This window comes from Bos indicus x Bos taurus, chromosome X (genome assembly GCF_003369695.1).
Source record: "Bos indicus x Bos taurus breed Angus x Brahman F1 hybrid chromosome X, Bos_hybrid_MaternalHap_v2.0, whole genome shotgun sequence".
Classification (NCBI taxonomy): domain Eukaryota; kingdom Metazoa; phylum Chordata; class Mammalia; order Artiodactyla; family Bovidae; genus Bos; species Bos indicus x Bos taurus.
Genome location: NC_040105.1, coordinates 119,065,997 through 119,093,739, shown reverse-complemented (window position 1 = coordinate 119,093,739; position 27,743 = coordinate 119,065,997). Strand labels below are relative to the sequence as shown.

The window sequence follows — 27,743 nt, the reverse complement described above, 5'->3', positions numbered from 1 at the left end:
CAGAGAGGGAGAAAGGAGTCTAAGATTTGACATATTTTACCATGAGTCTTGTTCAGTAATCAGAGTCTGAGTTCTATCTGATAAGCAATGTTTTCCTTTTGATACTCATTTGCCCTTATCCTTCTCAACCTTCACTTGGGTAGACAGCTTTTTAGTCAGTCATTTTCAATCTGCTTTTTCTTCTTTTTTTTAAACCTCTGTATTCTAATAATTTTGAGTCAAACCCTCACCCTGGGGTTCTTTATTTTGGATCTAGGGGCCCTTATCTGGCTCTCTGGATAATATTTATGAATGTAGTAACAGATTTGTACCATGGTTAGCTACTTTGCCATTCCTTACTGCACTGTACTGCAAGGAAGCTTATAGATTGCAGATGATAATGATGATAAAGTTAACAAATAAGGAAAATCAAAACCAAATCTCAAGACAGTAGACATTACTGAAATCCAAGGAAGTCCTGGGAGATAAACAGGGACTAATTTTTACTACCTATGACACAGTGGTCAGGTTGCAATTTAAAGTGAAGCAAAAACCTGAAAAATTATAATTTGGGGTCTAATACCTACTTTGATCTGAGAAATCTACACATTCAGGGAAGAAACTTTGTATTTGTTTACATCAACTAAATAATGCATAATTCACTCTTTGTGTGTATTCCTCTGTGTGAGTGTGTGCGTGTGTTTGCATGTGTAGGTAGGTAGACCTGGCCTATTGTATAAACTAATGGAACAATGGCATAATCTAAAAACCAGATCATTTGCATTTCTTTTTGATGTTGAGCTTTACTAATGTCACACTAATAAACACACTGAATGGTTACAAACATGACCTATAAGAAAAGACTTTTATTAGTGAAAACAGCATTAAAATTATCGAATATCAACTCCAGAATTTTACCACAATGGTTCAGTTTACATGGAACAATGATGAAAACATACATTGTAAAACTCAGTGAGAGAACAGACCTCACTATCACTTTCGAAGGCTGTCATGAGCAGTTAGCAGTGTATGACACAAGCTAGTATAGAAATAGATTGTTCATGAACTTCAGATGACTATTTCCTTCCTATAGTTAATTTGAAACTGATATTATATATTTCTTATTACATATTTAGACCATCTCTCTGAAGGCCATATTCATGAGCTTTTTAAGTTCAACAAGGAATTTCTCATATTTGATGTATTATTGAATCACCAGAGTTTCTATTTAGCCAGCGTATACAAAAGCAAACTAAGGTGGAAGCCTGAGTAATTCTTTCTTGGTTCTGGGTACTATAGTCAGCAGATCTAGTAATTATGATTTAATGAAACATTTGAATCTTTTTATTCTCAGTGGCAATTATTTGGCTCAAAGTATTCAAGTGGTTGTCTCAGAGCCTTCCCTCATTTTCCCTCTGAAGACATAGGCAACAACAGGCTAAAAATAATCTTTAAAGAACTAAAAAGTCATAGAGTTTCATATAAGATGGACAATACAGTTTTCCTTCCTTGAGTAACCTCTCTAAAATGCAATCTTGTCAACCAGTGGGAAGTAAAACAAATGCAATTCAAAATTAGACTACGATCAGTTTTGTACAGAATAAACTATTAAAATGTATTTAGCTTCCCATTTGCTTTTAACAAAGGACAGAGTCCCTGGAAAATCTGAAATTGAGGGTTAACAATTGAACTTGAGATCTGTTGCCAGTGATTCCCTATAAATGAAGCCACAAACAGGATATTTTAGTTCAGCCCATCCGATCATAGTGACTAATAGACTGAGCATTTGAAATGAGGCTAAACCTTTGACACCCCTTGTCTACATAACTGAGTGGGTTGGACCCAAACCACTGTGCTCACTATGAAAAAAAGAACTAAAATAGGTCTCTCCATCACCTGATGCATTTCCCGTGACACACAAAACATTTTGTCCAAAAGTACTCATAACATGCTATCTATATTGCTCAGGTCTTAGCTGGTTATAAAGCCAGGCCACAGCAACGTTAATGTTCTCTGTATCCCTCTGTCTTTCTATCTCTTCCTGAGAGAAAACACTTTATTGGCCAGTTTATAATCTTTGCGGCCTTCAAATAATGCAATTGGTTCATTTTTCTCAACCAAATGACGGACTGATGATTTTGGTCATCTTTGAAAGAATCAAATAAAAGTCAAAACCAATCCCAGAAATGGGTAACTAACCAATCAAGCTGGCCATATATGATAGAGGACCCTATATTTTCTAAAAGTATTGAAACAGATAAAGATTGAACGTTAATATTTGCTTATCTGCAATTATGTCCGATTTCAAGTGATTCAAGGCAATGGGGAAGAATCAAATCATGTTGACCTTGGCCCTGTCTGGCTCTTCTCCAAAGAGGATGCCAGTGGTAAGGAACTCAAATTGCAAAGATGTTAGAAAGGAAAAGCATTTCTTAACAGATTTAGCAATTAAGTTGAATACAAATAGCATTCGAAAGCTCTGTGTCTTAACCTCAAATCTGGGTGAAAAGATCAATTTGATTACTGCTTTATTTCTTCTGAAAAATAATGGAAAGATAAATATATTTAACAAAGTGTGGCTTCAGAAATACCATTGTAGCAAACAATTTTATTAAGACTTTCATAAAAATGGCATTTAATAAAGTCTTCTAATACCTTGATGCTATTAAAAGCAAACAAAAGATTAAAACAGTTCCTTTCTGTGATTTACATTAGCTTAGCATTATTTGATTTTTGTCTTAGAAACTAATGTAAATAATAATAATCAAATCAGGGTAAATACAATACAATGCATTTTCTTTACTTTATTTCAAAATAGTGATTATAAATACATTCTTAATATATTTTCTCCCCAGCTCTTTGGATGCGACAATAACACAAAAAAATAATAACTCACTGTGCTCATTTCATACAATGTCAATGTACAAATCATGCAAAGGATATAGATTAATATTACTGCCATACATTTCTAGATGTCTTATTATTTCTTCAATACCTGTTGATGTTACTCATGAGGCCATGCCCTGTATAATGTATGCATCCTTGTGGCTTAAAGAAATTAACTGTTTTTCTAAAAGCAATGAAATAAAGCTGGTCTTGAAATGATTTTCTAATTAATATATTTATTCAGTTTATTTTTCAGAATGGAAAACTAAATACAGAATACAAATTGCCTTATAGACTGGAATCACTGTATTCTAATAGCTGCTTTCTCATAAAATTACACAAAGATTTCCTTTTAAAGAATTGAATCATCTTTATTGATTTCATAAAAAAATAATTAAAACTTGGTTTATATTCCACAGACATATTATCCCCACCCCTTTACTGATTTCATATGATCTAATTTCCTCTGCCACCATTCTAACAGAGTCCAAGTACATGATACAATGCCAAGAAGCCCATGATGTGTCAGACCACATTAGAAATGAGCACTTCTTGGATTTTTTAGATTTGAATTAAATTCTACTAAAAACGCTGTACCAACATATAGATCTTTCCTTAAGGAGTTAAACTAACATCAAGGTTATAGTTGAAACCAACACATTGTAGATAACAGTATTTTAACTGCTCTGGTACTCAACTCAAAACTTATGCCTAACTATATTATCATAAAATGTACAAGTAGAACTAATGAGAGACAGGTGTAAAATTGTATACATTGCATAATGTAGGCACAAAGACTTTAGTTCAGGGAAAGAGATCAGCCTTAACCAAGGATTTGTTACTGTCATTCACTTATAAGTAGAACTTCCAAATAACCACATACATTAAAATTACTTTTTTTTTTTTTTTTGAAAAGGTGAACATTTATTCCTTTCAGCAGAAGAGTATGAGATAGCCAATATGCTACAGCAAGCTTCAAGATGGAGGCAGGTACTCTTGCCATTGACAACTGCAAAAACCTTGAAACCTCTTCAAACTATCAACACACTGAATAAAAGGCATCATCCCAATGACCTCTTATCCCCAGCTCATAAATAGAGCTTTCCGGTTCCTCCTATGAGCATCTACTTAAGATTCCTCAAGTCATACTTTATTGACAGGATAAACTAAAACACTTTCTTTGCAGCCTTTGCGTCTTTATCCTGTCAGTACACATTAGGAGCCCTTTAATCCATGGATGCATGCAAGCATGGTAATGGCATATTAAAAGTTCTTATGAAATTGTAGATGCAAACAGGCTGTTGGGCACACATCTTCATGTCTTTTCTTTCAAGATCAGAAAGCAAGTATTTGTTTATATATTTTTAATATTCATATAAAGTATTCACAGACATTGTCATGAAAATTAAAATTACACATTAAAGTTTTAAGAGCACCAGCACATACATATGGAGACAATTTTTTTTGCTATTTAAAAAAAAATCTCCAAATAATCTATATGTATGCATGTACACCCAAACACACACATACACACAAACATCTCCAAGAATGCCAAGTTGTTTGTTTGTTTGCTTTTTTTTTTAATCTTGCAACAAACACATAAAGCCCTGGAATTAGTCATTAATAAAGAGACTGCTGTTACAACTTTAATCATAATATCATTTTAGAAGCTGCACCAAAATACCTGCCACTTGAAATTCATTAAGAATGCCTATATTTTACCTTCTTGGTCATCTTACTGATCAATACAGTAATTATAAGAGATGGAACATGAATAATATACATATGCAGGTAGGCCAAGAAGGCAATGTGTTTCAGGATGTCCCTTTGCTAATTGGGAGAACCTAAAAATATTAAAATATCTCCCATGATCAAGTGCTCCCTTCCTTTGACCAATTTTGACTTAGAAGTTAACAGCACAAGCAAACACAGTGGCATATCATTTGTACTTGCAGACTGTGAACTCATCTGAGACCAATGAAAGCATTTTACAGTGTGGCTTTCATAGCCGCAGATTACCATGATGTTTACTGTTCTACTTGATTATCTGATAGTAGTCAGAATGATGAAAGAACAGGATATGATGCATACAAGATATAACTATTAACCTTATTCATTATTTTTTAAATATTCGTAGTGAAAACTATTTGAATTCAGCTCATAGAATCCTGAAAAGCAAGACAAGTGATGGCAAATAATTGCCTCAGACACAGTCTATAAAACTAAGGAACCTATTTTAAAATGCACGGTTGGTAACAAATCTGAAGATAATATGCTAAATTCTCAATGATAGCACAGAACTATTTTTTTATTTTTGTTTATTTTTGTGTTTTTTTTTTTTTGTTTTTAAATGATACCTGATCACAATGTCCAAAATATTTCTGTACACATAAGCTTCAGTTTCAGTTTGGTATATTTTTGCTGTCTAAATGTATACTATTGATAAATTCCCTGTGATCAGGAAAACAAGTCAGGCATATTAAATACAGATTAAGGAGTACATATTTTCCTATTTAGTATACAAAGTACTTCATAAATATGAATTATGTTACAAAAATAGCTTTGGGTGCGCTCACACGGTAAGCACTTTGCTAATTTTGGACAACCTTTAAGGATTGTGGGTATTTCACATAACTGAGAACAAACTCTAATATTAGTTGAATTTGAGCCATGTTTAATTCTGATAAACATCACGTATTTCTTCAGATCACCACAAACGCTAGGTAACTCACGTTTATTTATTTTTTTTTCTCTTTTAGGTTTTATGTCTAGACAGGTAATGCTTAAAGTGTTCAAATTTATTTTATAGTTATGTAATGCATGGTATATTTTAAACAAATATTTGCACAATTTAACATTATAAATCCAGCGGTTTCAAGATGCAGGCCATAAAGTTTACCGATTTACAAATACTGTCGAATGTTCTCTCTTGGCATGCTTTTTTTTTTTTTTTTTTTACTTTTCAGAGAATCTTTACACAAAGTTGTTACAATGCCACAAATCAAAAGGAGTATTCCAGTTCCACCAACTGAATCTACGTGCAAGATGAAGGACCCAGCTGAGGTACAAACACTGGTACCAGTTTTCTTGAGTTTGTTTTACAGAGCACAAAGAGACGAAGGTTTTGCATTGGGGTACAAAACAGATTTGCCTCTTGAGGTTAAATTCAGTGAATTATGTATATAAAGCATCCCTTTGGCAATAGAGTTTGCAGTATCCCCACAGGACTCCACAGTATAGGTTTTATGTAGTAAAATCTATTAAGGAAATTCTCTTCTACGGGACACATCTTTGCAGCTACAGTTAATGAGACACCCTTGGAAACACCTGTCTCTATGCCTATTGATAATATAGTATTTGGAAGTGAGAAGTCAACAAAAGGCACTTTCATCATTAAATAAATGTCCTCTGTAGGAAGTAAGATTGCATGACCTAGATCTTGTTCAAAGCTGTCTGCTCTTCAAGGACCTGTAGGTAGTCGGGGGAACTCTGGAGTTTTGCCTTCAGTTCAAAGTACTCGCTGCTCTTCCTTTGCTCCACAACAATTTTACTGTGGTTGCCGCCTATCAGTGACTTCTTGGTTTTTTTGTCTTGTTTCTCTGGATAGCGGATCTCGAAGCCACTGACGCCTATGCTATTGTACTCCTTTTTGCTTTCAAGAAAATTCTGAATAAACACATTGGAATCCCTGCTCGGGAATAATTCATCCAGCTCATCGATGGTGCTTAGTCTCTTCCTGGTATCCACGTGCAATACATCTTTTTCCTTGTCAGTGACATTTCTCATCATGACTTTCTGGCCTGGAGGATCAGAAAACATGAACCCAGTTTCAGAGTCTTTCAGGCTGCAGGTGTGGCTCTTGCTCATCTGTTCTATGGTTTGTGGAATGAATGCTTCCGTGCCCAGGCCATCTTTTTTGTTGGTTTTGTGGTCATGTTTTCTCAGCTGCAACTGCATGGAACCGCACTCGGGGTTCCCCAGGCCTTCGTGCTTCACTGTGGGTTTCTTGTTTCGTCTCAGCACAAAAACAAGAAGGCAAAAAGCTACAAACACAGTTAAGATGAGGACCACTAAGATACTTAGGATCAAAATGGACAGAGGCACTGGACCACCAGGAGGACTTCGAATGGGCCCCAGCGGGGTAGTGAAAGTAATGGCGGGTGCAGGGCTCGTGAATGGCGCCGATGGCTTGTTTAAGAGCTTGGGACACAAGATTTCGTTTTTGAGGGACTTCAGTTCGATGTTGGCAAACTGCACAGGTGTCTCGCACTTCAGTTCTTTCATGACAATCCCATCGTTCAGCTTCTCCAGCCACAGCTTTAATGCCACCAAGTCACAAGTGCAGTCCCATGGGTTGCCCTCCAGGTCGATCTGAGTAAGAGCCTGCAGCTGATCCAGGACACCACTGACAGGCAGATACATAAACTTGTTGTTCCTCAGGTTCAGTCTAGCGAGGGGTGCTCCCGAGAAAATGTACACGGGCAGGCTCTTTAAGAGATTATTGTTTAAGTACAGCAGCTGCAAGTTTGGCATTGAGTCAAAGGTGCCCGCTAAGATTTCCTTAATTAAGTTGTATTCCAAATATAAATACTGCAGGTTATGAAGGCCTGAAAACATCTCGGGATAGAGTCTCTCGATCTGATTGCCATTGAGATAAAGCCGGCGTAAATTCGTGAGGTTTCGGAATACATCCCCCTTGATTGCGGTAATCTGATTGCTGCCTAAATGGAGTAGATCCAGTCCCTCGAACTCGGTGAAATCGGAGATGTCCACGTCTTTGATGCTGTTGCCATTGACGTGCAACTTCTTGGCATTTGACGGTTTTGGTATCAGCTCTGACATGGACTGGATGTTTTTCTCTTGGCAGTTGACACTCAGTCCCAGATCGGAAGGATGGGTTTTGCAGAAGCAAGGTGCTGGACAAGGTGTAAGAGGAGGCACCCTGGTTTGGTAAGACACGATCTGGCTGAGATTGCGGTTAGAGAGGGCTTTGCCGGCCACGATTCCAGAGATCTTGGATGGATTTGTTGTTTTCGGTGCTTTGGTCACTAACCTGTGTAAAGATGTTTGGGTGGTATGACCGTTCGGGGTGGTGTAGCCATTTTCCAGCTGAGACGGAGGCAGGATTCGTACGTCAAAATCACTGCCTGTGCCCATGGGGCATAATTCCTGCTTGTTGGTTTCTTTTAAAAGTCTTCCATATAAGTCACTGGGCGTTTCACAGATAGCTTCACCTATGTAAATGTTATATGGCATATTCTCCAGCCAAGCTTTTAAAGGCAATAGATCACAGCTACAGTTCCAAGGGTTATCTTCCAGTTGCAATTCGACCACACGGCCTATGTGTTCCAGAACTCCGATATAGGGGAGCTTCTGGATTCTGTTCCCTCGGATATCCAGATGAGTCAAAGATGCGAATCGGAAAATATTATCAGGAAGAAAGGAAATCAGATTGTCATTAAGAATGAGAACTTTTAGTTTGTGGAGCTTATTGAAGGCTCCCCGTTCAATATACTTGATTAAATTGTAGTCAGCCTGGAGATACTCCAAGTTCTCAATGCCAAGGAAAGTGTCAGCCCGGAGGATCTTTAATTCATTGTTGTTCAAGTGCAACTGCTTTAATGCACTGAGCCCAAGGAAGGCTCCTCCCTCAATGTTCTGCAGTTTATTATTTCCCAGCTGCAGGGACACTGCGTGTGAAAAATTCAAGAATGTGTTTGGGTAGAGGATATTTAAAAAATTGTTTTGGAAATTGAGGTGATAAAAATTGGACCAAGGGGGTTTCAGCTGATTTGGCCTGTAGACTGAAACCTTCTCACAGTTGACATACAGCACATTCTCAACTGACACGCAGGAACACACATTGCAAATTTCCACCGATATGTCAGAATCTGCATTTGTCGAAGAAATCAGGGCTGACAAAATCAGAAAGAGCCAAAGAAACATCTTCTTGCAATCAGCAAACAACTTTATGCTTCTGAATAAAGAGAAATAATCTAAAAAATAAAAAGAAAACATTTTTTTCAATGATTGTTACTTGAAAAAGAATTTGTGCTTAAATCCTACCACAGTGAACACATGGCTATAATCATTCGCTTTGTATTTTTAAGACACCCAAAACTTCAAGTATTCTCACTCAGTCCAACAAGAACCACCAAAAATACCATACATTTTATTTCTGTGCCTGTAGTTGATACAAAGTTTACATGTGCAGAACACACAACAAACAACAGTAAAAAAAAAAAAAAAAAAGATTGCTCATCATGGTTTAACCTGAACAATCTGAAAATAGCATTTTTTTTTAAAAAGACTTGGACCACCAAATTCCACCCTTGAACTCAGACCTCAAGCTTGTATTGGTAACTCTAATGACTGACTCCAGAACATCAACTATACCACATAGTGTTAGCACCAGGAAAGGAATTTCTATCTGTAAATGTCTACTCTCAACGCTTCAGCTTGGTAAGAAGCCAGGCAGAGGAGATATTAGGGCCTTGGGTTCCATGAAGGATGGCGATAGGAGTACTGAGTGGCTGCAGAGGGAATGGTCAAAAGATCAAGGTGGAAGAAACCCTGGAAAGATACGTTCCTGAGCTTCAGTCCAGAGGTAAGCACATTGCCATGAATCAGTTCACTCCTGTACACTGCTCTACACTGTGTTTAACACACACACACACACATGACCCTGAGAGGGTTCAGCAAAATAACCAAGTAGGAAATGGCCTAATTTGAGTATCAGGTAAATAAACAGTATCCAGTTTCCTGTCAGTCATCTCCCAAACAGGGGAGGAAAAAAGGCTTTTTTGTCTTTGGGTCCCAGAAAGCAGGAAAGAAAACTGCTTGCCCTGTACTGATTACCTGATGTCCAGACAGCCTCCCCACTCCACCAGAACTGGCTTTCCTGCCTCCCTGACACTCTCCCATTCTTCTGGGTGCCATCTGAACCCAGGGCCGACTGACACTTGGCTCAGATACTGATCTCCTTCACTTGGACCACAGACTGCCACTGCTGAGGAAGAGGGGTTCACACACTACAGTCCCTGGGAGGCTTTATCTGCAGCGCCAGATACATTTAGCACAGCCAATGTCTGCCCTCAAAGTCATCAGTTCCCAAATACCTCGCTCCAAATATTACCACCCCCTGTCCCTGTCTACAAACAAACCAAGAATCACTTAGTCGAGTTTCATGCTTGGCAAATTAACCCGTGGCTGCCAATTCCGTCCACACTGTATGCATGTACAAATATATGTGATGCTTCATGGAAAAGATTAAAAGGAACAGCAAGCACTGTGCATTTTACCAATGCAGTTTTACTCATGTGAGCCTCCTCCATCTCAAATGGGAAGCTGTCCGGAATTTCAATATGGTTACCATCAAATATTAATTAAATAAATCAATTACTCAGGAACACACAAGGAGAAGAATGATACAAAGAGAGAAGTGACACACAAAAACTCCTTTGTTTATTTTGCCCGGGAGGAATCAGCTAGTGGCAAAACCGAACGTGCCTCAAGGTAGACAGTTCCTTAGCCAGTGACCCACGAAGATTTGCATTTTGAGTAGTTTGGTTCAGAATACAGCCAGCACTGCCCAGATGCTCCTTGGCTGCCATATAGATGAGCATTTCCTCAGTTCACGGCGATAGCTTAATTGGCAGTGCAAAAGGAAGTCATAATTTCAAAGTATGACATCATCCAAACTAACTTTCATTGTAAAATCAAAATCTCACATGCTTTCTTGGCCTTCCTACAGATCTGGTTTTCAACAGCTACTCTGTTTCCTTAGAGTCATTTCTTGTTACTACCCCCCACCCGGAACCGCCCCCAACCCCAAAGAAATGCTAAAGCAACCAAACCAAGCCAAAAACCTGAACACCTGAATTCAGTACAAAACAAAAGAACAAGGAGCACGAACAGACCTGAAATTGCATAAGGAGCTGTCCCCCTTGCAATTTCTACTTTAAGTAGCAATGGGGAGTGCGGGGCGGGTGGGGGGGGGGGGGGTGGAGAGCGCAAGGACAAGCTAGAAGTTCCCAAACGCAGCTCCAGTGAAACAGAAGCTGCAGGCGGCTGGAGGATCAAGCAAGGGAGAAGGGGAGTAGAGCAGCCAAGGAGAGAAGGGAAGAGGGACCGAAAGGGAAAGAGACCATGGAGAAGTGGAGAGATTAAGAAAAAAAGCTAGGAGAAAGGATCTCCCCCCTCCAAAAAAAGGGGGCGCGCTGAAGGGGCAATGAATGTAAGCGAAAGAAACCTCATATTCACATGGTACCACTAAAACCTGTACATTTTGCAATGGGGGTGGGGGGGAGGCAAAAAGGAAAAAGCAAATCCACAAAGTGTGAGCTGAGTACCAAAAGCCATCTCTCAGGGTTACAAGGGCGGCCCGTATCCTTATTCACCACTCCGTCTCTCGCTCTCGCTCTCCCTGCCCCGCAAGACACCCGGCTCCCACGGCCGGCCAGAACTGCACAAACCTAGCCTTACCACAAATCCGGTATCCACCAGAGCGCCACGCCTGGCGCTCCGCTTTGCGCGGAGGGACCGGGCCTGCAGGGGGCCGACGACCGGGGAGGGTGGGCCGAGGTGGCTCCCCGGGAACTGGCCCGGGAAACCTCCGCCTGCCTGCCTGGGGCGCGCTCGAGGGGGCGGGGGGCTCCGCGGAGAGACGCTGTCCACACCGCCCCCGGTGCGCTACCTCGGGCCGGCAGCGACGCGGCTGGAGGGGCCGCCGGCTATGGCGCGTACCGCAATGTTTTGCCGCATCTCGGTGCCCAGGGCAGGCATGCAGCCCCCTCCCGGGTCCCGGGCCCGAGCGGCGGCCTCGTGGGCCGTGCAGCAGAGGCGGGGACCGCTCGGGATGTCGCGGGGGCCTTCAGCCCCGCTGCGCACACATCTCTCCGCGCGCTCCCGTCCCACCGGGGGCAGCTGCCGGAGTTTCCGTTGGCCTCTAATAGACCCAGGCGTGCGGTGGTTGAGGGGGAAGAGGTGGCCAGCTCGGGCCACGAGGGTGATAGCTACCGGGGCGTCACTGGCCTGCTAGCCCTAGGCACAGTGACCCCGTGGCTCCTTGGCCGACAGCGGCGGCCCAGGCTCCCCCTTGCGCCCCCACCCCTACCCCACCCCCCCACGCCGGCCAGCCCCAGAATGCTGCTGTCACCAAGCCAGAAATCAGCTCAACATTTGAGCATCTTGCAAACTCGCGCTGCCAGCGCTTGCCCGGCTTTGCAGGGTTTTTGGAGTTACCCACCGGCTTCTCTCGTATTCCCTGTCTTGCGGGATGCCAGAAATCTCCAATTAGCTTGCGGGCCACTGCCCGGAGCCCTAGATCCAGGTCCGCCTAGAGTGCCTGCGAGCGGGTCGGAAAAAAGCCCAGCCCGGCTCAGCGGCCCCGACAGCCCACATCACCGTAGACCAGGACACTTTCCTAGTCGCCCCAGCCTCCCGGGGGCGGAGAGGCGGGGGCAACGATGCTAAGGACACCGGACTCTTTCGGTCCTCGGGGACTTGCGACCCGCGCGTTGGGCAGGCAAGCCGGGAGCGCGCGGCAGCGGGGAGGTAGCCACTACGGCCTCTTTGGCCACTCAGCTCGCTCCAAACCAACACGACCCAAACTAAAAATAAGAAGCTACCTGCCCCCCTCCACATGCACGCGCGCGCGCACACACACATAGACACACACTCACACGCGCGCGCGCGCTGCCGAGCCGAGCTGGGGAAAGAGGCAGCGCGTGTCTGTGCAGCCCCAAGCTGGAAATTCACCCACCTCCGGACCCCGGCGGCTCTCGCCGGACCCGCCGCGCCGCGATCCGCGCTGCAGTTTCCGCGATGGTGTCTACGTGATTCGGGCTGGAGCTCCTCGGCGCCCGCTCGCCCGTCAAACACAGCGAGCAACCCTCGCAAGCGAGCAGGCGGGCAGCGGCGCGCACGCGCGCACCCAGACAGACACCGCGCGCGCACCCAGCACCTCGCACACCGGCTGCACCTTCACATACAAGCGCCGAATCCTCGCCCCCGCCCCCCGCACCACCCCCAATCCCCGGGCACTCACGCAGCCCTCCCTTCCGACACTGAAGCACCTCGACCCCCGCACATTCCCGAGGCCTCCCCCAAACCCCCACCCAGACACCCACCCTTGATTCCTCTTCTACCCCCACGCCGGGAAAGACAGCGCACTTTCCTCCCCGCATGCCCCCTTTTTTTCCCTAAAACACCCCCTAGGGAGGAGCGACCCCTATCCTCACGCATAGAGACCCCAGTCGCCTAACGCGGGCGCGCTAGCCTCCATCTCCCCACCACATACACGCACACTCCAGTCCTTTCTCCTCCCCCAGTCCCCTAAGAACCAAGGCACACACGCACGCACACACACATACACAACCGGGGCGTTCCTTTGAGCGAGCCACCAACAATCCCGGCAAAGCCCAAGAAACAGCGGAGAGCCTGGGGGAAGGCAGGGGGTCAAGGGAGGTAGATAGGGGCGTCGAGTCTACGCGGAATTGAATCATTCCAGGATCGAGGTGTGTGTGTGGGGGGCGGTGAGTCAACAACAATGACATTCAAAGGCAACAATCGCACTTGGGCTTTGTATCCCGGGTACGGTACCTTTTGCTAATTGTCACCCTGCAGAACAGAGGGCTCCGGGAATACTTCTTCGGTCGCGGGCGATCCTGGATGGAGCCTTCTCTGGACCAGTTTCCTGGGAGCCAGTAGTGTTCTCACTCCTCCTACCTGTCTGCGCGTAAGGGGCTGGGGGCTTTAAGGCAAAAGTGTGAAGCTTTAGCCCAAAGTGAGACTGTTTGGTGGATTTAGGAGACGCGTTAGTTCTCCGCACCTCAGAACCCTGCGAACCTTCGGTGTGGAACGGGTTACGAGGGGTTGATTAAGGGGTGGGAAGAGGGGATAGGGGAGAGGAAAGAGGTGTGGGACTGAGAGAGATGCCGCACTTGCGACCAAAAGAAGAAGAAGAAGAAGAAGAAAAAAAAAACTGCTTTGGCTACTGAGCATGCCCAGTTCCCAGCTCAAGCCCTATAAGGGAGGCATTGTGTGCAATCCACTTCTCCGGGCTTTGGTGGTGACCGGGAGGGGAATTTGGTTAGGGGAGGGTGGCGGTGAATGGGAGACTTTAGGGAAGGGGAACAAGGTTTGGAGTTTGGGGGCTGCGCGGAAGGGTCTGGTAAGAAAAAAAGGAAAGAGACCTCTGGGATACCTCGGGGAGACAGGAAAGGAGATAAAATGGACTAAGAAAAGTCACTTCAGTAGCCCCGTCACTGGCGTGTCTATACCAGAGAGGCTTTAGGATTGAATCTCAGCTATCCGGAGGTTGCAAACAGAGCGTGTGGACAGGCCAGGCCCCATTTGTTGGTGCTGCCACAGGAGGTTAGGGCTGTCTTGAGGCCGGGCGAACGTGTAAACCAGTTTCATGCAGATTGATAATTCAGTTAATAAGCTTAGAAAGCAAGCACTGGAACTTGTGGGGCGGGGGCGGGAGTAGGGGGAGAGACGGTATTTCAAATACCTGGCTTTCCTAACCAGTAAAGGCTAAAATGGTAGTTTTTCTCCCCTTCCCCCAACCTTGCAGTTTTTGTAGATGCTCCTCGGCTAAGAAAAACAATTCTCTCTCTCTCTCTCTTTACTTTGTGTCGGTGGAAATAAACTGGTTTTAGGTAAATACAGCTAAGTTATAAATGGGAACTATCTCCCCAGGACCTTTCAGGTAATACTGCAGGGGCGATGTCTTCAGGACCCAGGTTCTGCCTAGTCCACTTATTCACATTGCAGTAGCTCCACCCACAAGACGATATAACCAGTACCCAGAAATGCTTTTGCTTAAAAATGAGAAACTCTTTAAAACTAGCAATAGCTTTGAAACCAGAATTTGGCCGTCTGCCTGAACTCCTACAGTTAAACATTTACCATAATTGGTTGATGTTTAAAGGCCTCAAATCTAGACCAAAAAACCCGATGAGCAAAGAATTTATTACATTGTTTGTGGATACTCTCCTACCTTCTGTATTATCAGTAAGATCTATTCATATATATTTCAATTTTTCATTTTTGTCATTTCTTGGAGACTGCCTTAGTGATATAGTCATGCAAATGTTTGCTGGACATGGCCTGTATATACAGATGCACATACACTGTTTAAGTGAATATTTAAACAGATATGGATATAAAGGCATATTTCTTTATGACCTTGATAAATGTTGTATCTTTCATGAAGAACCCTTTCTCCACCCCCACTCTCCATTGCCCTTAAACTTTTCATCTTCTTCTCTTTTAAAAACAACCTGGAAGTAGAAATTGAGTGGGCAGCAAAGGTAAAATGTACTATATTCAATAGTAAAATCTATTATGAAATAGCCTGGCTTAAGAAAACAATAAAGGATCCATCCAGAACAATATATGCACTTGTACAGCTCTTCTTAGTAAGGTGAAATTTGTTTCCTCCATAGGTAACAGCTGCAGTACATTGAAAAATCCCTCTACTGTTGTACATTTGAACAAAATAGATCCTGCTAATTAAGAATTCACATTTACGTTATATTGTATAATGCAATTTGAAAGTGGTAATGTATACCAAAACAGGTTGGCATTTATTCTAGATGCAAAGGATTCAGGAAGCTACAGTATATTTTATCAGGATGGGGGAATTGTTTATCCTTTACTATAAATGTTAACAAGATTCAATAGAATGAGCAAAAAATTTTACCTGAAAATATGCACATTCCAAGTCCTGTGATAGCTGAAAGGCCAGATTTGGACAGTAAATATCAGATGACTTAAATGTCTATCTTTATTTAACTTTAGAAACTGTTCTGAGAGTCAACTATATTTGACTGCAATAACTGTGGAATGTTCTTTTTCATATATGTATGGAGACTGAAGTCTGAAAACAAGTACAACTAGAACATCAATAAATTACAGTTAATAATAGTACTAGGAACTTATGGGTGACTAATATCCAGCTTATTAAAATGAATGCTTTAATATAAAATAGTTGGCTGTTTAAAAATGACAAAGGGGATACTCATAAGAATAATATAGAAGTAACAGCTTCCATGCCTTCTGCTTTTTTTTGCTTTTAGAATAGTTAAAAAACCCAGTCGTTTAGCCCTGCAGTCTCTTTTCTGTCTCCTAGAACTACATATGATAGACATATAGGACAATGGCAAACTAAAGGGAATTTCTAGCTTCTAGGAAGTAAATATATAAATAAATAAACAAACGTGTTAAGAAAACTCCAGTACTATTTATGGCAATTGGAATGAAAAACAAAATTGATGTTCTTCCCAAAATATATGAATGCAAATATTGTGAGACAGATTTGTAATCGCCTCATAGTTTTCCCAAATGTTGCACCATACTTAATCTTGGCTTTGCAAAGATATAACTGGAACCATAGAACTATGCTGACATATTGTGTCTCCCTCCTTCAAGGCAAATAAACAACTGCAGCAGAAATTTCATCAAGCTCCTGGATATCCTTAATTTCAAAGGCATTTTAGTCAAATACTTCTAAACAAAAATGATTAGAACACCAATAAAACTGGGCCCTAGTTAGTAGTCTTTCAATATCATTGTTTTCCTCATTTATTCTGCCTTGTCTTGCTGCTATTTAAAATCAAACAAACCTTCATTTTGGTATCCAGGTATCAGTAGATTATTTGGTGTGTTTTCATTTCAAAAGTGTGTTTATATTCTGGCAGTTGGAAAAAATGGTGAATTTAGCATTTCTCTGAGTGGAATCTAAGAAAGTTCTTGCTGTTTAGTCACTAGGTCCTTTCTGACTATTTGCAACCCCATGGACTGCAGCACCCCAGGCTCCTCTGTCCTCCACTATCTCCCCAAGTTTACTCAAATTCGTGTCCATTGAATCAGTGATACTATCTAACCATTTCATCCTCTGCCACCCACTTCTCCTTTTGCCTTCAATCTTTCCAAGCATCAGGGTCTTTTCCAATGAATCAGCTCTTCGTATCAGGTGGCCAAAGTATTAGAGCTTCAGCTTCAGCATCAGTCTTTCCAATGAATATTCAGGGTTGATTTCCTTTAGGGTTGACTGGTTTGATCTTCTTGCTGTCCAAGGGACTCTCAGTAGTCCTCTCCAGCACCACAATTAAAAAGCATCAATTCTTCGGTGCTCCGCCTTCTTTATAATCCAACTCTTACTGTATGTGACTACTGGAAAACCATAGCTTTGACTATAAGGACTTTGGTTGACAAAGTGATGTCTCTGCTTTTTAATAGGCTGTCTAGGTTTGTCGTAGCTTTCCTTCCAAGGAGCCAGAGTCTTTTAATTTCATGGATTCAGTCACCATCTGCAGTGATTTTGGAGCCCCCAAAATAAAGTCTATCACTGTTTCCATTATGTCCCCATCTATTTGCCATGAAGGAGTGGGACTAGATGCCATGGTCTTAATTTTTTGAATGTTGAGTTTTAAGCCAGCTTTTTCACTCTCCTCTTTTACTTTCATCAGGAGGCTCTTTAGTTCCTCTTTGCTTTCTGCCATTAGAGTGGTATCATCTGCATATCTGAAGTTGTTGCTGTTTCTCCTGGTTATCCTGAGTCCAGCTTGTGATTCATCCAGCCTGGCATTTCGCATGATATACTCTGTATGTAAGTTAAATAAGCAGGGTGAAAATATACAGCCTTGTGGTACTCCTTTCCCAGTTTTGAGCCAGTCAGTTTTCCATGTCCAGTTCTAGAAAGTTCTATTAAAGGATGTTAATAATCTGAGAAGAGATTTTTGTAATCAACTAAGTTCAGAAGACCCTTGATTCTATAAAGCTAAACATTTTTTTAACTTTAGAGTTTCTCAGCAAATTCCATGTGAAAAATTAATTCTGACTTACAAGAGAAAAGGGATAGAGCATGTAGTATTTCTTGAACTCATTTGACAGTGAAAACTTTTTTTTTTTTTCCTTTTGGATCACATACACTTCGAGAAGTCTTGTACTACTTGTGTAACTTTTCAAATTTTATAGAATTTTGGAGCTGAAAGGAAGCTTTCAAATCATAATCTAATCCATACCACAGTAGCTGCTACTGAGTCCCTCTTCTAAGCCATGTTGCCTACAAACATTATTTCATTTTGTTCTCTGAATGGTACTACAGAGATTATTCTTCTTTAAAAAATGAGGTTCATGGAAGTTAATTTGCCCTAGGTCACACATTAGTAAGTGACAGTCAAGATTTGACTCCAGGTCTTTGAGATCTTCCTTAGACTTCACACTCCTTTGTCCATAGAGGGATGAAAGCACTTTTAATTTTGAAAGCTTAATTATTTTTCCCCAGAGATAAACACTTGGGTAAATGTTTGCAAGTATCAAATTATTAATACTTGACACTAGAATAAACCAATAAATGACATGAGAAACAGTTGACATCAGTTGCACATGAAGGGGTCTCTTAAATCAGCTGATTTTACCATTTGCCAAACATGGGCTTCTTTCATCATTTTGCTCTTTCAGCTTTCATACATGAGTTGATTCTGAACCTATCATGGTGTCTAAATGGTTCCTTACTAGAGACAGTTGCCTTTGCTGCTGTCCAGTGGAGCCAGGGAAAGCAGTACTGTTCATCCCTGGGCTTCTTCCACCATTAAAGATAAAAGAACTCTTACCTGACAGGGCACAGAGTTATTTGGAAGAGGTGTTATTATTCAGTCACTAAGTTGTGTCCAGCTCTTTGCAATCCCATGGACTGCAGCACGCCAGGCCCCCCGTCTTTCACTATCTCCTTGAGATTGCTCAAACTCTTGTCCATTGAGTAACTGATGCCATCCAACCATCTCATCCTCTGTCATCCCTTCTCCCCCGGCCTTCAATCTTTCCAGCATCAAGGGCTTTTCCAATGAGTCAGCTCTTCACACCAGGTGGCCATAGAATTGGAGCTTCAGCTTTATCATCAATCCTTCCAATGAATATTCAAGGTTGCTTTCCTTTAGGGTTGACTGGTCTGATCTCCTCGCTGTCCAAAGAACTCTCATCAGTCTTCTCCAGCAACGCACTTTGAAAGCATCAATTCTTAGGTGCTCAACCTTCTCTATGGTCCAACTTTCACATTTGTACATGACTGGAAAACCATAGCTTTGACTATATGGATCTTTGTCAGCAAAGCAATTTCTCTGCTTTTTAATATGCTGTCTAGGTTGGTCATAATTTCCTAGGAGCCAGAGTCTTTTAATTTCATGGCTGCAGTAACAATCAGCAGTGATTTTGGAACCCAAGAAAATAAAATCAGCCACACTTTCCACTTTTCCCCCATCTATTTGCCATGAAGTGACAGGACCCGATGTCATGATCTTAGTTTTTTGAATGTTGAGTTTAAGCCAGCTTTTTCACTCTCCTCTTTCATCCTCATCAAGAGGCTCTTTAGTTCTTCTTCACTTTCTGCCATTAGAGTGGAATTATCTGCGTATCTGAGGTTGTTGATATTTCCTCTGGCAATCTTTATTTTAAATCTTCATTTTCTAATTAATTAATTAATTTTAATTGAAGGATAATTACTTTACAACACTGTGATGGTTTTTGCCATACATTGATATGAATCAGCCACTGATGCACATGTGTGCCCCAATTCTGAATCCCGGCGATCTTGATTCCAGCTTCTGCTTCATCCAGTCCAAAATTTCACATGATGTACTCTGCATATAAGTTAAATAAGCAAGGTGACAATATACAGCCTTGATGCACTCCCTTCCTAATTTTGAATCAGTGCATTGTTCTATGTCCAGTTCTAATTGTTGCTTCTTGACCTGCATACAGATTTCTCTGGAGACAGGTAAGGTAGTCTGTTATTCCCATCTCTTGAAGAATTTTCCACAGTTTGTTGTGATCCACACAGTTGAAGGCTTTAGCATAGTCAGTGAAGCAAAAATAGATGCTTTTCTGGAATTCTTTTGCTTTATCTATGGTCCATTGGATATTGGCAGTTGATCTCTGGTTCCTCTGCCTTTTCTAAATCCAGTTTGAACATCTGTAAATTCTTGGTTCACATCCTGTTGAAGCCGAGCTTGAACGATTTTGAGCATTACCTTGCTACCATGTGAAATGAGTGCAACTGTATTACCAAAGAAGTTCTTGTACTGTTGTGAAGGTTCTAGTCTCCATGTCAGACTTCCCAACCTGGGGATCTGATAAAGGGACTTAAATCCCCAGGCAATCTGACTTTGAAGGACGGTGGGATTTGATTACAGAACTTCCACAGGACTGGCAGAAACAGAGACACTTGGAGGGCACAAACAAAGCCTTGTGTGCACCAGGACCCAGGGGAAAGGAGTAATGACCCCAAGACAGACTGAGCCAGACCTGCCTGTGAATATTTGTGGGTCTCTGCAGAGGAGTGGGCTGGCAGTGGCCTCCATGGGGACAGGGGCACTGGCAGCAACAGTCCTGAGAGTTTAAGTCTTTTTGTACCAGGCCACCTCAGTCAGGTCAAACAACTAACAAAGAGGGAGTACAGCCCCACCCATAAGAAGAAAATTGGATTAAAGATTTACTGAGCATGGCCCTGCCCACCAGAGCAAGACTCAGTTTTCTCCACAGCCAGTCCTTCTCATCAGGAAGCTTACAGAAGCCTCTTATCCTCATCCATCATGGGCAGACAGAAGAAGCAAGAACTATAATCCCACAGCCTCCAGAATGAAAACCACAATCACAGAAAGCTAACCAAAATGGTCTCATGGATCACAGCCTTGCATAAGTCAATGAAACTATGAGCCATGATGTGTAGGGCCACCCAAGATGGTCGTGTCATGGTAGAGAGTTCTGGCAAAATGTGGTCCACTGGAGAAGGGAATGGCAAACCGCTTCAGTATTCTTGCCCTAAGAACCCCATGAACAGTAGGAAAAGGCAAAACAGTATGATATTGGATGATGAGCCCCCCAGGTCAGTAGGTGTCCAATATGCTACTGGGGAAGAGCAGAGAAATAGCTCCAGAAAGAATGAAGAGGCTGGGCCAAAGTGGAAATGATACTCAGTTGTGGATTTGTCTGGTGGTGAAAATAAAGTCTCATGCTGTAAAGAACAATACTGTGTAGGAACCTAGAATGTTAGGTCCATTAATCAAGGTAAATTGGACATGGTCAAACAGGAGATGGCAAGAGTGAACATAGACATTTTAGGAAATCAGTGAACTAAAATGTATGGGAATGGGTGAACTGAATTCAGATGACCAATAATATATCTACTACTGTAGGCTACTGTTTTTTGAAAACCTAGAGTGTCCACTGTTAATGTATTCATGTCTGAGTACTCTAGGCACTGGCTGATCTTTCATATGATGTCACAGATTTTTTTTTTTTCTGGAGTAGTAACAAAAAAGAGTATGCTATTTTGAAGGGTTTTTATAATATGGATTTCTAATGCATACCTGTTCATTTGGCTCCCTAGGACTGCATATATTCTCTAGAATATAATTTTTCTAAGTCACATATGCTGATATATGAGCAGCTGTTCTGTTTATTCTCTAACTTAAAGATGTCTCATCTTTCTCACTGACTGGCAAAGATGAGGGTCCAGAAACAAGCTCTACTGCCCTCAGACAACTAGAGATAATAAAGACCATGAAACAAAAAATGAAAGTTAATAGCCAAACAATCTTCTGTGAGAATTACTCCCATGGGCTGTACAAGTTCCATAACACCAAACAAAATTTTGTCAGAAAGACAGAAAGTTGATGAGAATCCTTCCATTTTTACATGCTCAATTCTATCTGGGAAACTAGAATACTGTCCCTAGCTAGCAAAACATTTGTTTTTTTTTAAATTTTGCAAAAATGTTTACAATTTTCCCACAATACATTTATAAGTATTCTTTTTCTTTAGAAATGTAAATTTAAAACCTTCCTTCAAAATTGATCTTGTTTCAGTGCCTCCTCTTATTTTCAAGATTCCTTTTGGATAATTACAAATGTGGGTTGCACTCAGGGGCATAAAACAAGGGAGAAAAGACATAATAGGAAGAGATGAGTGATGGTGTGACTGTACCCCAATTACTACATCAAAAATAAAATGTATCCTTTTCTGAGGCTCAAAGGGTGAGTCAGAGGAAAGCAGAACATCTGCATAAGCCAGTGTCATGTATCTCTGATTGACTACCTTTTTTCGGTTCAAGATTGGAGCTTCTGTTTCCCCAATCTGACTCAAATTGAGTAATGTCTACCCACGGAAGGTCTACATGAGAAAACTGTCCTCAGTCACATGCCAGGGATCATGGTATAGGAAAATTTGTCATCACAGAGAATTTCTGCTTTATCTCTTACGTGCATAGGATTGTTGTTAAGTACAGGGTCTCATGGTTTAAAGGGACCTTAAAATCCTTACAGTTCGACCACTCCCAGTCAAAGCTTAAATCTTCATCAGATGAACACTCATTGCTTGAATACACCCAGTGATGAGGTGTATTCAACCCACCCCGTGGGTAGAAGCTTTAGTGAATCACCTAAGAAATTAATTACAGAATTTTTGAAATCTTTACTGTTCTGTCACTGTGAAAGAAACATAAAATGAAACCTATCAGGATTTTAAATAACGTGAAATTTGGAACCTGTTGGGCTTGGGTTGAAATTCTTGCTTCATTAAATAGTAGTTCTATGATTTAGGGAAGTTAACTTTTCTGGGAATTCATTGTCTTCTATGTAAAATGGTTATGGCAAACTCCATCTTTCTGGGTTTTATGAGGATTAACTATGATAATGTTACAAAACACCTAAAATGGTAACTTTCTGACACAGAGAATCGTTATTCCCTTCTATTCATAAGTAGCAAAAACTTCTGCATATATAAAAAGCAAAGACTGAAAACTGTATATTCATTTCCTACTCATCTAAGGATGATGAATAGAAGAGTAATATTATTTGTCTGTTTTGCTTTTCAAAAATTATTTCATAAGCTAGAAACCAATATTTTAAAATAAATCCATGAGTGCTTATACCTCCTGGTATCCTTTAGCTACTGTTCTTTTCTAATCTCATTTATTATTAGTTTTTAAACATCAATTTCAACAACTTCTGTAGAGTGGTGTGTTATAAACACCATCTTTATTTTATGAGTCTTGCTTGCTTAGTCTAGAATCTCGTCTTCTGCACTCTAGACCCACAAAAAGTGGAAAATATTATTTCAACAAAGTTCCTCATTATGACCCTGGAGAGAATACTAAAAATATTTTAATCCTGAAGCCTGAATATTTATTTGGGAATAAATATTTATTCACTGAATATTTATTTGAGAAAATCAGAAAGAAAAGGGGGAAAAGGAGCCAAAGTTTATACAGTTTCTATTTGTACAGTGTTATTTGTAGCATTCTTTGTAACATGTGTAAAAAAAACAGTTAAAGTGCACTAATTTTATCATTTTATCTATAGAAAACATGTATTTTTAGAAACTTAATGACTTGAAGAACCAGCATTCTTCTATCCATACGATTATTTTGTCATAAGAGTGGCATATGTTGTTTTTAGAGAAAAGAAAGTCAGATCTGACAAGATGTGATGCAATTATATCTAAGATCATCTTAGTGTGATAAATTATGTAATTAATTCAATCTCAGTCATCCAGTAACTATTCCAACAGATACAGTGTTTAATACACTAGCTCAGCTGAGCTACTATTAATTGACTTTTCTCAGAAAATTCATTGCTAGAAATGAACTCTATCTGGACTTTATTTGTAGCTTCCTATGTAAAAATATTCTAATGTAAAAAATGTTCAAGGTATGACATCTAACCAATGTATTTTTCAGAGAGTAGAATTTGCTGGGCATTTTACTTCTAGTTATAGTTGGCGCTATTCTATAAAGTTTCATTTTTATTATCTTTATGGATGAAAGAATATCCAGGAAACCAAAACTGTAGGATCCAAGCACTCAGGGCAATGTGAAAAAATTACAAATGGACCATAGAATGATGATTCCTCTCATTTCTCTGCCTGTGTTTCAGATGTGAGTTTCCTGAGCCTTGATGGGAGAAGGGTCTCATTGATAGCCACCCTGATTTTCTCCTTGAGAATCTGTCCTATGTGACAAATGGTAGGGCATCCCTGTGTGGGACCTTGATCATCCGTTCCTACCCTTCCATGTACACTTAAAGAGAACTTCTGGTCAAAGTAGAGAAAATGCCATTTTTCAGTTTAAAATTTGGTGAATGATTGGACTTATGTTGATCAGTTGGCCAGTTACGTCTTGGAAACCCAAAGACCTGTGACATAGGTTGAATATCTCTAAGGTAGCACTAACACTTAAACTTTAAATATATTGACAAGAGCTTCTATTATGTTAATAAGTGTAAAAAGTAGGATTTTATAAAAGAAATTTCTAACAGAGTTTGGCTCTTTTGCTATAAAAGAAGTAGAACTTGGTAAGCACTGAAAATTATAAGAACTGGGTGATTAAATGGATGTTAACTCAAAAGGTAAACATTTTGGAATCTGTTTTCAGCTCATTATTAAATATTATTATGTAAAGTATTTCTAATTCATTAGAGAGTCTGCTTTTGTCGTTTATTAAGAGTAGTGGCAAGAACAGAGTGGCCTAGAGGGGAGGAATGTATTAAAAAGAAACAAATGGCATTTTAGCATAGGTTGCATACGATACATAAATTACACATAACTCTCAAGTAGATTTTTCTCTCGTTCAAATCATTACCTACTTCAAGTAATTACTTTTCCTAACCAAGCACTTTCCCTTCTTGTCCACTGACTATAAATTCTGTATTAAGCACATTTGCACTCAGAGGTTTTTTTCTGGAAAAAAACAAGCTTAATCCTCAGCCTTCCTCGAGAGAAGCATTGCATCTTATACCACATGGACATAAACTCTCCCAAATTTAAACCAACCTGGATCACTCCCACATCCTGTCTCCATCCCAACTGTTGATTTGGATACTGAAAACAAATTAGCATGCTTGTCTCTAGCTGTCCTAGGAATAAAAAACTGCCTTTCCTTTCAGACTCCAAGAACTATAAATTCAAGAAAATATGAATTTTAGTCAAGATAGCCAGGCTGCACATAATCTGCTTGACCATCAAGTTCAGTTCTTTTTAAGCCTTTATTGAATATCTATTATACATGAGGCTTTGAATAGCAAGGTTAAAGGTGTCCTCCAGGTTCTTTTAGTTTAGTAATAAGGCAGATGAGACTATGTTATAATAAATAGTATTCTAAGATGTATTGAATGGAAATGCCCTTGAACCACTGAAGGCATATTTTTAAACTTTACCAAATTTCTTGTTTTTATTAAACATTGTGAAATACTATAGTTCAAGGCAGTCATGATAGGCTTCCATGGCACATATTCAAGGAAATTAAGAAAATCAGAACATTGTCTTCCACCAAATGGCAAGGTCAACAACTTGTATGTCCTTCTGGAGATGACACAGTCCAAAACTTTGGTATTCCTCCAGAATACAGAGTCAAAATTTGCCATGTGCCAGGCATATTTGGAAAGGACATTAACAGGAAATGTTGTATAAAATAAGAAATTAAATCATTTGGAAGGGTCGGAAATTGAAATAACCAATATAACCAAAAGAAACAAAATGGAAGAGGACATCAAAATAGAATTTTTTCAGTGATGTCCAGAACATGAAAACCTCAAGCAGGGTGACAGAAAAAGGAAGACAAGCTCATGTTAGTTTCAGCAATGTGAACATTATATAGATGGGGTAGGGAGTTGACTTCTCAAGTGGAACCGAGTGAAATGTAATGACAACTGTCTTTTCTACCTAGTGTATATATGATTATCTAGTGATCAAGAAGCAACAACTCAACCCCCCCAACTTCTCAGAATGCAAGAGCTGCTGCCAATAGTACCCTGGATATAAGCGGGACTGGTTTTACATTATCACTTTTCCTTTTTTACTTATATACACAAATGTACTACAATATTTAAATGGGTCATTTGAAAAATATTTCAAAAGAGGATTCTCACTGAAATTACCAAGACTGAAAAGTGGATTCCTTTATATTTTTTGACCACTTAGTAAGTCAAAGCAGACTGTAGATTTCCTTCTTAGAGCCATTTCGCCTTGGGATTCCGACCTTGGCCCGACAGTGCTGCCTTCTAATTGCTGTTTATGGATGTCAAGAGACTTCACACTTCTTTTTGGTTTGCTTGGATTCTGTCTTCTAACATAATATTTAATTTGTACTTTTGCTCAGCCCATCACCCAAATACAATTCTTGAGGGTATATTGAAACTGAATTTGAACAGAGATTCTGTGAGAACTTGGGTACTCAGGATTTTGCCTCGGTTCCATTGCTTTACTGCATGAACAAAACTCACCCCACGCCCACTGGCTCCCTCTCCCACAAAAGAAGAAAGATAAAGGGAAAGCCTGAAGAGCAGCCGTCCCCAAGCATTTGGTGTTCAGCATCTTACACTGAAATCCTCCTTGGCTATTCAATTTACATGAGGTTTAATTTGTTTTTTGTTTTTTTTGGCTTTAAAAAATTATTTGGGAAGAAAAAAACACATTTCCCTGCTGTTGCTGCTGTATTATTATTTGACTGATTTTCAATTTATTAGTCATTTATCTGGATTGGTGCCTGTCTATTTTCCCAAAGATTTAAAATGGAAAATGATTTCTTTTACCCACATTGCATCTTAGCTCAAAATTCTTTTTCCATATCTAAGAAGGTTCACAGATATTTTCTAGTTAATGCTTACAACATTCTTGTATGTTATAAAAAATACATTATAATTACATCATTTATAGTATAAGAAACAGATTAGAGCTCAATTGATTAAGGTTCTATTACTTGATAAGTTAAGAACAAGGAAAGATCAAAAATTTTTTAAAAAAAATTAAAATCCTGTATCTCAGTCTGGGGTGCTAAAATGTTCTCCATTAAGGGCTTCCGAGGTGGCTCAGTTGTAAAAAACCTGCTTGCCAATGCAGGACACACAGGAGACACAGGTTCGATCCCTGGGTTGGGAAGATCCCTTGGAGAAGGAAATGGCAACCCACTCCAGTATCCTTGCCTAGAAAATTCCATTGACCTAGGAGCCTGGTGGGCTACAGTCCATGGGTTTGTAAAGAGTTGGACATGACTGAGTGACTGAGCGTGCAAGCGTGTGCGTGCGCACACACACACACACACACACGACTGTCTAAGGCAGTAACATAATATAGTCATCATGGGTGAATAGAAAAAGAATGGTTTTGGAAATGCTGAAAGAAACTGGAAACTGGAACAAACTGCTACTGCCAGGGTAAAGAGCAGTTGTTAGGGTCACTGCCTATGGGATTAGCAAGTAAAAAGGAAGGACCACGTCCCTTGTCTCTCCTCCAGAATTATAGACTCTATCTAGATCCCCATCAGCAAAATCTCACAGGGATCCAGCTAGCAAAGGAGAAATGTGCTTTGCAGAGTCACAGAGAGTGTATAGAAGCTGTAGAAGGGTGTATTTTAACTTGAGAGCCCACTCTTTGGCTACTTAATATCCATATTCATCCTTCTACACATATTTAACATTTTATACAACAAAGCTCTATGCTTTCCATCCTTCCTCCAAATGAAGATTCATCTCCCTTTCCCCCACTGCAAAGCCCTGATGTCCAAAGGTATAATGCCCATCTCCAGCTATTAAATTTTAATTTAATTTAAATTTTACCTAAATAGTACATAATTTAAAGACTAATTTGTGAACTTACCTGCTAGAAACAATCCTTATAGAAAATAACAAGGAGAGAACAGGAAAGATGAAAAAAAGAAATTGTGGATGTGAAATTATATATATATATATATATTTAGGGAGAGAGTAAAGGCATGGTAATTAACACTCCAATTTAGCCCTAAAACATACAGATATTGATGATAGTAGAAAATGATTAAAAATATTTTGTAAAACATTTTAAAAAGAAAAGGTTTATTTCTA

General features: G+C 40.4%; 1 protein-coding gene across 4 annotated transcripts; it reads right to left on the bottom strand.

The window, feature by feature from the left end:
• Positions 1-827: 827 nt before the first annotated feature.
• On the bottom strand, positions 828-13,906 carry SLITRK4 (SLIT and NTRK like family member 4). 4 transcript variants are annotated; one of them, XM_027534238.1, is made up of 2 exons: positions 13,468-13,906; positions 828-8,861 (listed from the first exon to the last, which is right to left on the bottom strand). In XM_027534238.1, exon 2 carries the CDS (start codon positions 8,809-8,811, stop codon positions 6,298-6,300), a length of 2,514 nt encoding a protein of 837 aa, XP_027390039.1. In that variant the 5' UTR covers positions 8,812-8,861; positions 13,468-13,906; the 3' UTR covers positions 828-6,297. The 4 variants fall into 4 exon arrangements, with proteins under 4 accessions (XP_027390039.1, XP_027390043.1, XP_027390041.1 ...); XM_027534242.1 differs by lacking the exon at positions 13,468-13,906 and adding an exon at positions 12,629-12,825; XM_027534240.1 differs by lacking the exon at positions 13,468-13,906 and adding an exon at positions 12,113-12,413.
• Between the last annotated feature and the right edge of the window lie 13,837 nt (positions 13,907-27,743).

Coding starts and splice junctions, on each gene's coding strand:
- SLITRK4 (XM_027534238.1), bottom strand. CDS start 8,811: ATGTTTCTTTGGCTCTTTCTGATTTTGTCAGCCCTGATTTCTTCGACA.